Source organism: Pogonomyrmex barbatus, unplaced genomic scaffold, assembly GCF_055798465.1.
Source record: "Pogonomyrmex barbatus isolate J1 unplaced genomic scaffold, ASM5579846v1 scaffold5, whole genome shotgun sequence".
Classification (NCBI taxonomy): domain Eukaryota; kingdom Metazoa; phylum Arthropoda; class Insecta; order Hymenoptera; family Formicidae; genus Pogonomyrmex; species Pogonomyrmex barbatus.
Window position 1 is genome coordinate 11833735 of NW_028297149.1, and position 13526 is coordinate 11847260.

The 13526-nt window shown below is 41.3% G+C and overlaps 1 protein-coding gene and 1 long non-coding RNA gene across 7 annotated transcripts in view; one reads left to right on the top strand and one right to left on the bottom strand.

Annotated features, from left to right (window-relative positions):
* Jupiter (microtubule-associated protein Jupiter) overlaps positions 1 to 13526 on the top strand; it is a 57530-nt gene that overhangs the window by 21840 nt on the left and 22164 nt on the right. For 2 of the 6 annotated variants that reach the window (XM_089081468.1, XM_089081470.1), the window contains exon 1: positions 12340 to 12650. The exons of 2 other annotated variants lie outside the window; for them this stretch is intronic. In XM_089081468.1, the coding sequence (XP_088937594.1) occupies positions 12589 to 12650 (62 nt within the window). In that variant the 5' untranslated portion in view covers positions 12340 to 12588. Of the gene's footprint in view, positions 1 to 12338; positions 12651 to 13526 lie in introns of those variants that run through there. 2 more of the 6 variants (XM_089081469.1, XM_089081471.1) reach the window with 2 other exon arrangements.
* LOC105431570 (uncharacterized) lies at positions 6075 to 12115 on the bottom strand. The gene is made up of 2 exons (XR_968320.2): positions 6696 to 12115; positions 6075 to 6279 (listed from the first exon to the last, which is right to left on the bottom strand). It is a non-coding gene; the product is annotated as an uncharacterized LOC105431570 (long non-coding RNA).

Here is a 13526-nt window from a genome sequence, read left to right on the forward strand (position 1 = left end):
TATATATTTTTTTTATTCTCTTCCTCTTTCTCTTTTTCTCTCTTTTTTTCAAAAAGAATATATATATATATAAGCGTGGATGCGTGGATGCGTGTATCGTAATAATCCGATGATACGCGTCAATGAAAACAAATTATCGATTATCTACTTATAAGTCGATAAGTCTCGCAATCTCCTCGACATCCATAATCCGATTTAAGTCATGTCGATACGAGCACATCGTCCATTGTCCATTTTCCTCTTTGCCAGTGCCGATGCGTTACAAATCAATCCGCCGTGTATGATCCGCGAAATGGCGATGATACCAGAGTAGGACACTCATCGTATAACGCGGGCAAGTACTTATCTTGTATATACCTATAACATCCAGGCTAACACTTCGGAATTACACTTAATAACGTGCAACACGCGATGCAACTTCTGAAGTGTACACCGCACGGTCCATTGCACTCGTCGGAAAAACCAAGGACATTCGTCACTTTGCGGTAATTGGTGAAATTGGCCGGATAGAAATTCTAACTTTACTTTATTAATACCGCAAAAAAAAGTTAAGTTAACGAAACTGAAAAGTTTATCCCGATTTTCATGGACACGTCGTTTACAATATTTTGATAGTATGTAATATTATTATCGCGATATAATCGCTATATTAAAAAAAACACGAGTGCCCAGTGTGAATATACGCGTGTGAATATTCATTAAAAGCGAACTTTTGGCTCGACAAATCGACTTGACAATTTTAATGACAAATTTACAAGTTGCGTTTATCGCGAGAGTACTCAGCATCATTCGCAGGACTCGCTATGTGCGCGCGATACGAGACTTGTAATCATCTCTCTGTAGGCCGATCGGTTGTGACGGCCGAATGCTCTCGCGCGTCGGTTTTGAATTTCGTGCTGGTTTTCTTGTGCCTAGCCGAGCGTGAGGCTCATATCCATTTTCACCTTTTCACCGTTCCACGGATTACTTTCTAAGCACAATAGGCCGCGTGCGAATGAAAGGAATATACGGCCGCGATTGCCCGAGATAGACGATGAATTTGCTGTGATAGAGGTATATCGAGTCCCAAACTCGGTTCTATCAAATTCTATTCACTACGACATTGAAAAGCCGCGATCGATTCGTCGGCCAGAGAAAGCCTCCCTAATCATCCGCGTCCTCGAAAATCCAGGCGTGCCCTTTCACTCGCGCCGCATTCCTAAAATCAAGTACGAAGTATCAGTAAAAATTCTAGGCGCTGCATTCTTTCAATCTTTTCGTAGACACAAATCCGCAGGGTAATAATTTCAGAGTTTGTACAAAATTAAACAAGTAAAACAAGTAATAATTTCAGAGACAATTAAAGTTCTGAATTTTTAATTGTCGAAAAAATTGTAACTTGTTAATGATATTACGATATTTTATGAGGGCGATATTTATCTCAAAGCAACAAAAGGTTTTATTGCAATTTTTACTACGCGGTAAAAAAATCGTAAGACTGACAGCTCAATCTGTAATGTTTCGTTACATGTTTAATGCTAATAAATGCGCATTATCAATGCGTTTATGATAGACCGACTATTCAGTTGTCAGACGACTCTCGTGTTACAAAAAGTCGAAAAGAAATTAATAACACAATCGCGACTGTCGACCGGTCATTTCGCCATTTCATTCTTTTTCTTTTTTTTTTTCTTTTTTTTTTTCCATTATACGGCGATTTATTAATGCTGTGACGTAAGGTGTCCCGTGCGTGTTTCTTACAGGCGCCTTTCTCGCGACGGTACTAATTGCATCGGCTGAATTCCACCTGAATTCCGCGACTTCTTCTTTCTTCGTTCCTGCTCCCTTCGCTCCGATCGCATTTTTCTTGTCTCGACCGAACGCGCGCGATTTTATGCGTTCAATCGACCCCTTTCTCCTAATCGGCTCTAACGGTACACTTTCCTACGTTCATAAAGCTGCCAGTTCAATTTGCGAAATCAATTATCCACGGTGAATCTTAAACCGACAAGGCATCGTTTACGGAATGTATGCTCTATTATTTGCATTAATTTTTCAGAACATCACTTTCCTTCTGCGACTTGTCTTAATGAAGATCCGAGGATACGCCATGTGTTTAGAAACTTTTGCGTCTTTGATATCAATAATATCCTGATAACATCTACACTTTCTGCAAGTGAAACTAAGCGGTTAACGAAATAATCTCCGTTATAAATTTCGCGTGGCATTCGATAGTGGAAATTAAATGTCAAATAACGGAGAATTATCAGAGATATTTCGATTTGATTAAATTTTTTTTAATAAAATCAAGAGATGGAGTTTTAACTATCTTAAAAGGAGAAAAGATTTAACTAGTACAGAAAACTGGTAAAGTGCAATAATAATCACGTGTGCAGCACCTGATCGAGATATCGATTTCAGATAAGGAAACTCATGTTGTGTAGTTTATCAACTTGACGAAAAAACATTGATAAACATCGTTTGTTTTTTGGTGCGCCGCGAGCGATCTTATCAGAACGGTTGTTTTCAAGTTTTCTTGTTACTAAGTCATTTCGCATGTAATTAAACGCGTTACACGGCATTGAAATGGAATTTTTTCATGGCCGAGTTTTCCTCCGTAAACTGGATGCTGAATGTACTACATCACTCTATCGTGCGGAGCGAGCGCCAATCAATAAGTAATTCTGCGTAATTTCCTGAATGTTTGCTCTCATCCCCAACGTCTGGACCAAAGTTCCAAAGTGGCTTGTCCACATTCGTTCCGTTCTTAATTTTGCAAAATTACATCAGAGTCATTGAAAAATTTCGTAAACTACAAACTGTGAAACTTAAGACGATTGTCAATTCAGTCTGTTTCAAGATTTGTTGTATAAACATAAAACGTAATTATAAAATGAGCAAAAATTAAAATTTCAAAGTTTTACATACGTGCTTCCTTGCTTTTATCCTTGCTTTTGTCCATAGCTATAGGAGATATCTCGAGTGCAGAGATGTAGGCATTCAGGCGGAAAAACGATAATTATCCGTTGCGAAAATAAGAGAGTGAGAGCGCGTGAAATCCGCCGGTGTGACATTTCGCGTTCGCGATCGATAACTTGCCATTTTCGTAATTTCCTGCGCGTCGCCGTGGTCATTGCGAAGGCGCGGGCGCCAAGTCCCGGAAGCGTCGTCTCTAACGAGGGTTAAGCGAAATCAACGTTATTCTCCACCGTTCACGTAACCTCACCTCTATCTGCCCTTTGGCCCGGAGAGGGAACAATAACGCGAAACGTAACCGGATGTTACTGCATCGAAGACCGTGCCTCATTGTCTTCCGCGTTCGGCTCCAAGGCTGCCATCGGACCGTCCCGTCCCGTCCTGTCTTTCGCGCGCGGTTCCGCCGCTTTATTCGACGAGGGAAAATCGATGAACGACGCACGGCGGATGCAAGATGGTCCTTTCTCCGCGACTCCTATACGCATACGATCTAACCATGATGGATATACCCATAGCGTCCCCGTCGACGCAACGCGCCTGATAAATGGAAAGTATTTTTTAATTGCCGTTTGAGCGCGCGCACGTTGTGATATCTTTAGAAAATGTATGATCGATGTGCGCACATCGTGATGCCGGAATCGAGGAAGCGGTAGTCACTCGGCAATCTCGAACACAAAAGATGACTGTAGATCGCCATTCTCTTTTATTACTAAAATGTAATAAATAATCGTACGGATAACGTTGATCGCGTGAATGCGCGTGCATGCGCCGTATCGTTTCTGATTTTCTTCCGCGGAAGTTTTAGCATCGCATTCTTCGCAGAAATTGAATTGATACTTTTGTTTTACATGAGTTTACATGTAGCATGTAACCGTTATATGCAAACCTACACGGACGTATAATCCAATGGGTAGAGAAAGCGTCGAAAGAAAACAATGTGTTTTTTTTTTCCTCTTGTCCATTCGTCATCTTGTATCATCAAAGCTGCGCCGTATCTCAGTCTAGAAGTCGAAGTAGCGCGATTCTGTACGGTTTGAAACGGTAAAATGCCTGCGTGGCCTTAATGAAAAGAACGCTATTTATTTTCTAACGTGCCCCACAGGCGTTCTGCTCGACCACGTAAATTCATGATCATTTCCTCGTTTCGCGAACACCTCGCGAGTTAGATGATACACATGCGTACTGCGATCTACGCACGTTTAGTTTTTCCCCCACAGCGATTTGGCGGAAGGATCGAGTTTCCCCATACCGATCTGCTTGTTGCCATAATTCAAGCGACGTTAATTGTCGCTCGACCCGGTATGTAAATCCCATCGCTATCTGTAAATCGTGTTACATGAGACTCTACGAACGACCTGTAAACGGAGAACGACACGTGGTATTTAGTGAGCACCAGTTAAAATTTACGGTCGAATTCGAGATGCAGCCGCTTTCCACTTTCTCCATATTTTATAGTTGTTTGATGCGATGATATTCACAGAGTGCAAAATTAAATCGACTTTTTAAGTGCTAATTTGTGACAATTGTCCGAAAGAATCCGAAGGAGACGACATGGATTTAGTGCACGATTTTAAAAAGTAAGATACGCATAAAATGTTAATATTTCTCCCTCCAGCTAAAACAGGTATGTATACATTTTTTTCTATTTTCTTAACGTTTGTCCCATTTATTTAATTTATGGGTGTGAGTATATTTTCAAATTAATCTCGCGCGAGACATTGTATAAACTTTCGTTGTTACACGTTAGACTACCGAGCTAATGATCGTGATACCAGCGTGATTGGAATGCGAGTAAATAATGCAACTGCTAGTAAGTAAATCGCCAATGCGATTAATTCGTCCGGACTGGCATTCGCCGTTAAATCGCCCATCGCGGATGTTTTCGCAATCGACACAAATTTCACAGCCTTGCGGAATCGATCGCGAGCGAGATAAGCGAGATACGAGGGCAATAAGGAAAAGTGAATACCCACGAAGAAGTGAAACGATAACGGCGCCGCGAATTCTCACGGTGACCGGAAGTTCCTCCGCTCCGTTCGAATCGATAGTCATCGTCGAGATCGCGGAACCGTTAAGAGAATGGGGCGTGGAGTGTGTACGTGCCGGCAACACGTGCAGGATCCCCTGCACGGCGCCCCTAATAAGAAAGCTTATTATCCACGGATATTACAAAAACGTAACGCAAAAGTATCCGCCTCACCTGCAAATCGTTACAAGGAAGAAATCGATCGATAAAAGTCGCGTACTCCTCACGCTCATTTCGTTCCATCATCACACGGATATAGACTTTACATTTTTTCGAAAATCGATTTTTTTCTCCTCCAACGAGAAGAAATAAAACCTGCACGGAATACGATGCGTTTTTCTTAAGGTATCGCACGTCTAACCACGTTTAGAGTTTCTCCGTATGAGAACTCTCGCGTTTGTATCGCACGAAATTCAATTAACTCTCGACGACCTTTGTGCGCGGTCGCAAGTTGTAAGGTTCGCCGGTTGATTTTCCGCGGATTCGATATGGCGTTTCTGTGCCCGGAACACCACATGTCCCGCGATTTCCGGGATATCGTTTGGGAACCGAATTGCGCGAATCGGAGTAAGCGAACGTGCAAGAGTTTACGAGATTACACGTCTTCATTTTTTTTTGTTCGGCCGGAGAATATTACGGGGAGAGTACCGAAATGCGGAACTGTTCGAGAAAACCATAAAAGTCAGTCGAATAGCCAGTTAAAACGTAACAGCGCAGGATTAAAGTTCGTTTCGGAGTATCTGAACGAACGTGATGGATTAAAGCCGAGAATGGGTTATCTCTGCGTGTGGCCGCGACCAATAGCGTAATGCCGCTTCATCTCGTCATGCTAAATCGGCGAAGGCGATAAAGGTGCCACGACGCTTAGATTTATCTGTCGTTGTCGAACCGCCGAAGCCTATATACCTATGGCATCTCGCAGACCAATAATTCATAATGATTTTCACCGAGAAATCGAGATATATTATAAGTCTGAGAGCAAACGTTAACGAAGTACTAAAAATTTTCATTCCGATTTATTTAGTGCTATTAAATATTATCGGCACGAACGTGTTTTTATAACTTGAACCAATTGACATGTAAAAAAAATATCTTAACATCCAATAATATTCATTTATTCGAAGTATGATATTTTTACATAAAATGGCGAAATATTGATAAGTAGATATATTATCTTGCAAAAATCTTAGCTGGATGTCTTGCGAGACGTTCGTCACGATTTATTATCGCAACTCGATAGAAGATTAATGAGTATTCCTTAACACCGCAAGATCGCTCATCATTTTTTCAGAGTGCAACTAGAACATTATAAATCAAGATTACACGAATGAACCATGCGACAAGTCTATATTTTATTCTAATCGATCAGAAATCGAACAATTTGAATGATTTATTATAGTGCATTATTATCAGCTTGTTGAGAGAGAATAATAAATAAAAATAAAACAAATCCCACCTTTTTAAAAGTTTACCATAATTATTCTATTACCTATTGCTGATTGCATGAGAATAAATTAAATTTATATGTTATTAAATTAAATTGATTAAAAATTAAAGTTATGTTTTCTAGAAATTCTTACACATACAAATAATTTCATAAATTTCCGTTGTTGTAAATTCCACATTTTAAAAAGCTAAATCGATAATCCTCGTTACGATGGTTATAATTATTCCATTGATAACTCATTTCCAACTATAAACTTCATTTACTCACATTGGTCTTATTAAAAAATCATCGTCATCTTGAGTCATCTTCTCTTCTAGTGACATACGTCTTGAATTTCCTGTTGCGCAGATTCATGCGGAACCCGTCGGCGTTCCGCTTATCTGCTTACAGGCGATACAAACCGAAGAATGTTCTTGCGATCCGATCACAGGAGGAGCGTGTCGGCGCCATCGACTATCGGCATCGGCGTTGGCGTCGCCGTCGATCGGCTATTAATCGTCCGTTGCAAAATTGAATGATTCCTCTTCCGTTGATCGACATTGACGCAAGATTGTTCTTCACTCCGCGACGCAATTTACGGGCGGATTCGATTGCCTAATGCTCATTCGCTCCACTGAAGCATCACGAAGGCCGCCGCCTTTGAACCGATTCTTCCCGGTGGTCTCTTAAAACAGCAACGCTCATGGATCGTCATCGCCCGAGGATTCGACGACCTTGGCTTGCGTTTTTTATTCACTCGGCTTGCGATTTATTTTATTCGTCCAGTAGCGAGTGGACCTTTTGCCTGACTCATATCTTGCTCTAGTATTCATTAAATTTGATTAAATTACTTATAATAATTAATTGTGGCATAATGATCGTTACACTTTATAAATGATATTACGTATTAAAATATGCGTACATTTAGTTTCAAAAGCACATAGGCAATTACGTCTCATTATATTTTTATACGGTATCATCGTTCCGGGATAGGCCCGCCACGTGAGTTTACGTTTATTCGCGCGAGTTAATTAGGTAGCTAAATTAATTACTCCTTATATGCAATTCTTACGAAATGTTTTCGACCCGCTCGGGAGATTTATTCTTTCAGAACGGCGAACAAATTTCCTTTTCTGTGGTCTGTTTCTTTTCCGGGGCTAACAACATTCCGACGTATGTCCGACGTATCTCGTTCGCATACATACTTTTCTCTACGCCAAGCATTTTGGCAGGGCGACGGGGAGGAGGGGGGAGGGATGCGGTATAATCGTAAAAATAAAATATCGCGGATTCCTAGCGTCTAATGTTAGCCCACTGTATTTTAGTTTCCTGGCTTCTCGCATTCCTTTTGCCGACGCGATGCGCTCATCCTCGTTCGTGTCTACTACGTTGTGCATCACTCCGCGCGTCCGCCTCGAAACGGAAACCGGGTGTACAAGTGCGTTTCGTTTACCGTTCCGCAAGAGAAACGAGCGGGGGAACTTGATCGAAAAAGAATATTTCTCAGCAAACTGCAATTAATATTTTTATTTTACCTTTACTTTATATTCCCGAGGTCTTATCGACTTAATTGATATCTATCGATTCAACTTTTGTACGTTGAAAATGTATATATTATTTGTAATACTGGCCATTAGTAGTGTTCACTTTTGGAGTTTCCGGAAAATGCTATATGCTTTATTCTCCGTTAATGTTAAACGTCACGAGTGTGAGCAAATATTCATTTCGTCGAATGAATATTTATTTATGGAATATGTGTAATTTTGTAATTTCGTGTTTCAAGATCTCTCCACTTTTATCATGAACTTTCCTTCGAGGCCGCCGCCCGAAGTGGACGAACTTCCGTAATAATTGGCTTCTCGCCAATGAGTTTTCAGACTCGCTTAATCCGATAATGAAAATGGATTATAATTGAAGAACCACTTGAAATCTATTAGATCTTAGTCTGTTTATCTACCAGCTATTAGTGATATTTTAGGAAAAGTAATTTAAATTTCACTCAGCCTTTAAGGATTAATGTTTGGATTAATATCAATTTTATTGTACAAGTAAACTCAAATCTACAATTATTCTTATCGCAACGTTCAAAAATAACAGAGATCGAGATTTCGATGCGTCCAAGTGCCTTTCGACTGACGGAAACAATCAGGTACTTGTTAGTCTTAGGTAAATCGTCTGGTGGTTAGACAGAAGGAGCGAGCGGATTCTACGGCGATACGTTTACGAAAACTTCCGCTCTCAGAGGCGCAGGAAATGCTGTTTCGAGGGGAAGACTAGGTCTGTGTATATGTTACATTAAGATCTATGGCTCCGGATTCAACGAGAATCTCTCGGTGCCGGTATTCTTTATCGTCCGGCGGAAATAAGGTTGGCCACGCAAACGCTCGGTGCGCACAGCGAACGCGCAGCCTGACGTTTCAGACAAAATACCGGCTTGAATTCGCAGGATTATCATCGGTTCTGTTACGATGCAGGTGCAGATGCTTCTTCTCGACGCGGTATCCGGAAGACAATACGTCACAGTAACTTCGTCGTATTGAAAGAGGAAGAGAATTAAGAGAAACTTTCACGATTTATAAGTTAAAAATATTGCTGAAGAAGACTTCAACGGTATAATTAACGGGTTCCTTACGAATAAATAGGTCGTGTTCGTTCCGCAAAGGAAACATGTTGAATCGGCGAATCTGCGCGGAACTGTGGCTTTCGCTTCAAGATCCACCTATATGCAGAACTCGTCGAGGAAATCGGCGCTCGGGATCCATTGTCAGCTTTTTCTTACCCCTGGCAACACTTATCCCAGATACTAAACAAAGGATTTCGCATGGATTCTCTAAAGTTTATACATATAGAGTGTTGCGAAATATGTTTCAGCGTATCTTTTGAATACAATTTTCTTTAAAGGTGATTGAGTTGGAGATAAATATTTTTTATCAAAAATATTTAAACTGAATGTTGTTAATTAAACTAAAATTTATTGAAATTTAATTTTTTCATGTGACATCTCTAATTACTGGAAAAGTAAAATTATCGATGTTGAGACGATTATTGATATTTTTTTCATTCGCAACTGAAATTGCGCCGATATTTTTAGAATACCGTGTACTGCAAATACTCCGGTATTCTTCGAACATTGCACAGACACAGAGGCAACAACATAAAGTCCGATGCTAAACTTACTCTGTGAAGCACATAGAAACGATAATGGGCGCGGTGCAGTTAGTGCACGTGCGCCGCGAACGAAACGGGTTTCGCCTGTTATCACACGGTGCATCGACTGCGTTAATGAGAGAATTTTTGACGAGGCTCTCATATTTTTGACGTCTGAAGATAAGAGTGTAGATAACGCGATATTTCTAATGATTCCCATAGTCATTTAAATTTTCTAAACGATCGATATATAATCAAAGAATATAACAACGAGCAACCTCCTTTGTTAATTAATTGATAATCTATCGAGTCTATAATGCAGATTTCTTCTTTGTAAAATTAATTCGACAAACAGATTAAAAATTATGTGTATGTGTCATCGCATGAGTTTCGGTGCGAAGAGCCTGCCTGTCGGGAGCAACAAATTACGCATCGGGATTTGAATAATTTTGTACGACTCGATCCGCACGCGCGTAAAATTCGTCCCATTACGTCGGACACGCGCGCATCGGAGCGTGGTGAGATTTTCAGACGGGGTGAATCGCCGGTTTGTCGCCGGCCCACCCAATTCCCGATAATTCCGATGCTTCCGTCTATCATCCGTCGTAAAGGGACCGCGGCGATTTAATCGGTCAATTACGCAAAGAGCGTTTAGAACCGAGAGAAATATCCCCTAAGGGCGCCCCGTCGCGACACGTTGCTCAGCCAACCCTCTCGAACCTCTCCCCGAAGGGCGCAGCCAGCGAAACCCTCGAAAAACAGACGGACGGAAGCCCCTCGTCCGCTCGTCTCGCGTTTCATCGCTCATCGTTTATCCCCTTCGCGTAAATCAGCTTTCCGGAAGTTTTAGCCTGGAAAGTTTATTAAACGTGAGCGTGCATTCACAGGAGATGCAATTGCATATGAGAACGATAAAATAACGAAGTCTCACGTCGCGTGTCTCTTCCTAGTTGAGAAAACGAGAATTCTCGACTAAGGCAGACTGAAGGCGCGGATGCGGGCGGTAGAGATACGTGACGTCATTTTTTTTACTCGTCGCCCACGCGCTATAAAGTTGCAATATGTAATTATATCTGCCCGTTGGATAATATCTCGCAGAAATACAATTTTCTATGAGACGGAGATTGATTGCAGCGAGTAGCATTGGCGATTATCTGCGCGCATTTTTTTCACTCTTACATAGTGAATATATACATACTTGCTAATAACATAATTAATTTATTACTTAATTGTTGGTAAAAGAAATAAAATAAGAAGAGGTAAAGTAAAGAAATAAAATTGTAGAGATAAAATTGTATTGTTTACATCTATTAAGAGATTAAATTTTTCGATTAGCATTGATACTGTCAAGTTTCATCAGTTAAACAAATTTTTTAGAAAATTTTATTATTAATTGAACAATCATCTAATCGATTACACTGTATTTGAATCTGCTTATGTTTAGCTTATGCATTTGAATCTGCTTATGTTTAGGAGACTCAATGATAGGCTAAATCGATATGCGCTATTATAAGCGTGGATGGTATTATTCTTACGGAGTCATTGCTCCTTTCTGTACATGCGTATTAAATTTTCAATCGCATGCAACATGGGTGACACGCGACATGGCATCGGTGGTTATCTACCATTATAACACGATTGCATATATCGCGACGATTCTCAGGTCACAGTCGTTTTAAGAAACGCCTCGTGAAAACACGCCAGTACTAAGCCTACGAAATACAATCTGTTTGCTGACTTTATGTTTTATTGACCATGAATCGCGAAATTATACGAAAGGCGACACATTCTTTACATTTCCATCCAACGCCCTGTTTGAACACTGGATAATTTGTGATAATTTCGATAAATGCAATCTCCTGCTAGCATTTACGAGCTTTACTTAAAAATGTCAAAGGTTTCCGCATTAATCCTTTATTGTCATTGCATGATACAAACTAAATATTGAAAAATTCGATAACACATACATCGGTTGATGAAAAGAATATCGCCTCGCGATCATTGAACTCTTACGATCACGAGAAATACGATTAACGAATAAAATTAAAATGTGATTGAAAATATAATTTCCAAATTAAATATTTCGGTGTAAATAAAAATTAAATTAATAAATTTAAAAAAAATTTGGATAAATATAAAAAGTGTTTGATGATATTTTTAAAACACTTTGATTACATCTCATAAATTTTATCACTCTTTTGATTTATCTCTTTTTATTCACCCCATCGAATCCGAGTGTATACCTTCGTGTACTATTAAATCTCAGCCTTTCGCATGCAATCAAAACAGAATTACCGTCAAAAAGCAGTTCGCAGAGTATTCCTACCCTCCGCCCATTGCTCCGCGCCCTCCCGAGCCTTCCGGTCCTCGCCCATTACCCTCCGCGTGTCCGCACGTGCAGCATGCATGTGCAACGAGCGATGCCTACGCGCCGGCGGATCCTCTTCTCATCCTCCCCCTCCCTCCTCTCTCTCTCTCTCTCTCTCTCTCTCTCTCTCTCTCTCCTGCTCCTCTCCCTGGTTCGCCGAGCGTATTGATTGAGGTGAATGCACGATGGCCGGCGTCGGCGTCGTCGTCTCTCCTGGTCCGCGGACGGGGGTGGAAGTGCATACGGCACTGCCGGGGTACTCGCGATGGAAGTGGCGACTCGCGGGAGCTCCCGTTGAGAAGGGAGAAGAGAGAGAAAGAGAGAAGGAGAAACCAGAGAAGAGGGACAGAGACGGGCGCGAGGTACCGGCGGAGGAGGTGTTATATACTGGCTGAATCCTCGTTCGACCGTCAGTTTCTCGCCCGAACTCGCGGCATCGACACTGCAAGCACTCACAGCTGTCAAAGATCGCGATCATCTGATCCGCGGAAGAAGTTTGCGTGAAGGCGAACAGATTCGTCCGTTCGCGTTTTGTACTCGCGTTTTTGCACCACGCCCTGAGAAGAGGAATAATCGCTACCAGGGAGGGCCTGCTGCTTCGGGGTTGCTCAGAGGCACCTTCTTCGTCGAACCATCCTAGGTCGAGTTAGGTCCTGGGGGATTGTCATGGCCACCTACGCGACGTACAGACACGTCGAGCTCGACAATGTCGGATACGGGAAGAAGAGGTAACAATGACAATACGTGCGCGAAACAGAGAGAAAGAGAGAGGGAGATAGAGAAGGAGAGACAATGAGAAAGACAGAGCGAGAGCGTACCGCACTGCGGACTTCCCATCGGTGACATTTCCGATTGAACTACGCGTTGGATTATTCTTTTATCTTACTTTTTTTTTTTTTTTTTTTTTTTTTAATAATACTTATTTCACCGCGGCAGATTTTCCATAAATTGAAGTTTTGTCGCGTATTCGCGAGCGAGAGGAATGCCGAGGGAATCAATCAATAGTTTGACTTAGGATAGGTGCACCAACATATAACCGGTCAGCAGGCGGACAGAATCTATATTCTTATTTCTATATTTCTACATTCATATATATTATGTAAAATGATATTTTTATAACTCTTATTTTTTATTAATTGTAATTGAGACAAGATATGAATGAAATAGAGCTGATGTTTTCGTGCAATCCGTTAACAATTATTTATTATTTATTTGACTTTAATTGAACTACGTACGAATTACGCCACTCACATACATCTGCAGTTTGAAGGGTTGAAGGTTCCTCAAGGTACGCTGAAATGGCAATAAAGATTTTCCAACGCGTATCGCGTATTCTCTCCCTCCTTCCTCTCCCCCGGTTGTGTAAGATTTAGAGCCTTAGTCGGGCTTTGTTAATTGCGAAAGGCGTTGCGAATCGTGGGCGAGATGCAGGTGTTGTTTCTGAAAGCGAAGGCGAGGGGCGATTTACAGGCGGGCGCACTTAAACCGATTATTTATAAGCCTGCGGAAACGCAAGGATAGCGGAACGTGCGGTTGTTCCGTCCGCTAATCGCGACAGGATCTGATCGATTTACATCCAGCCGGCGGTGACGACGCAAGCGAGA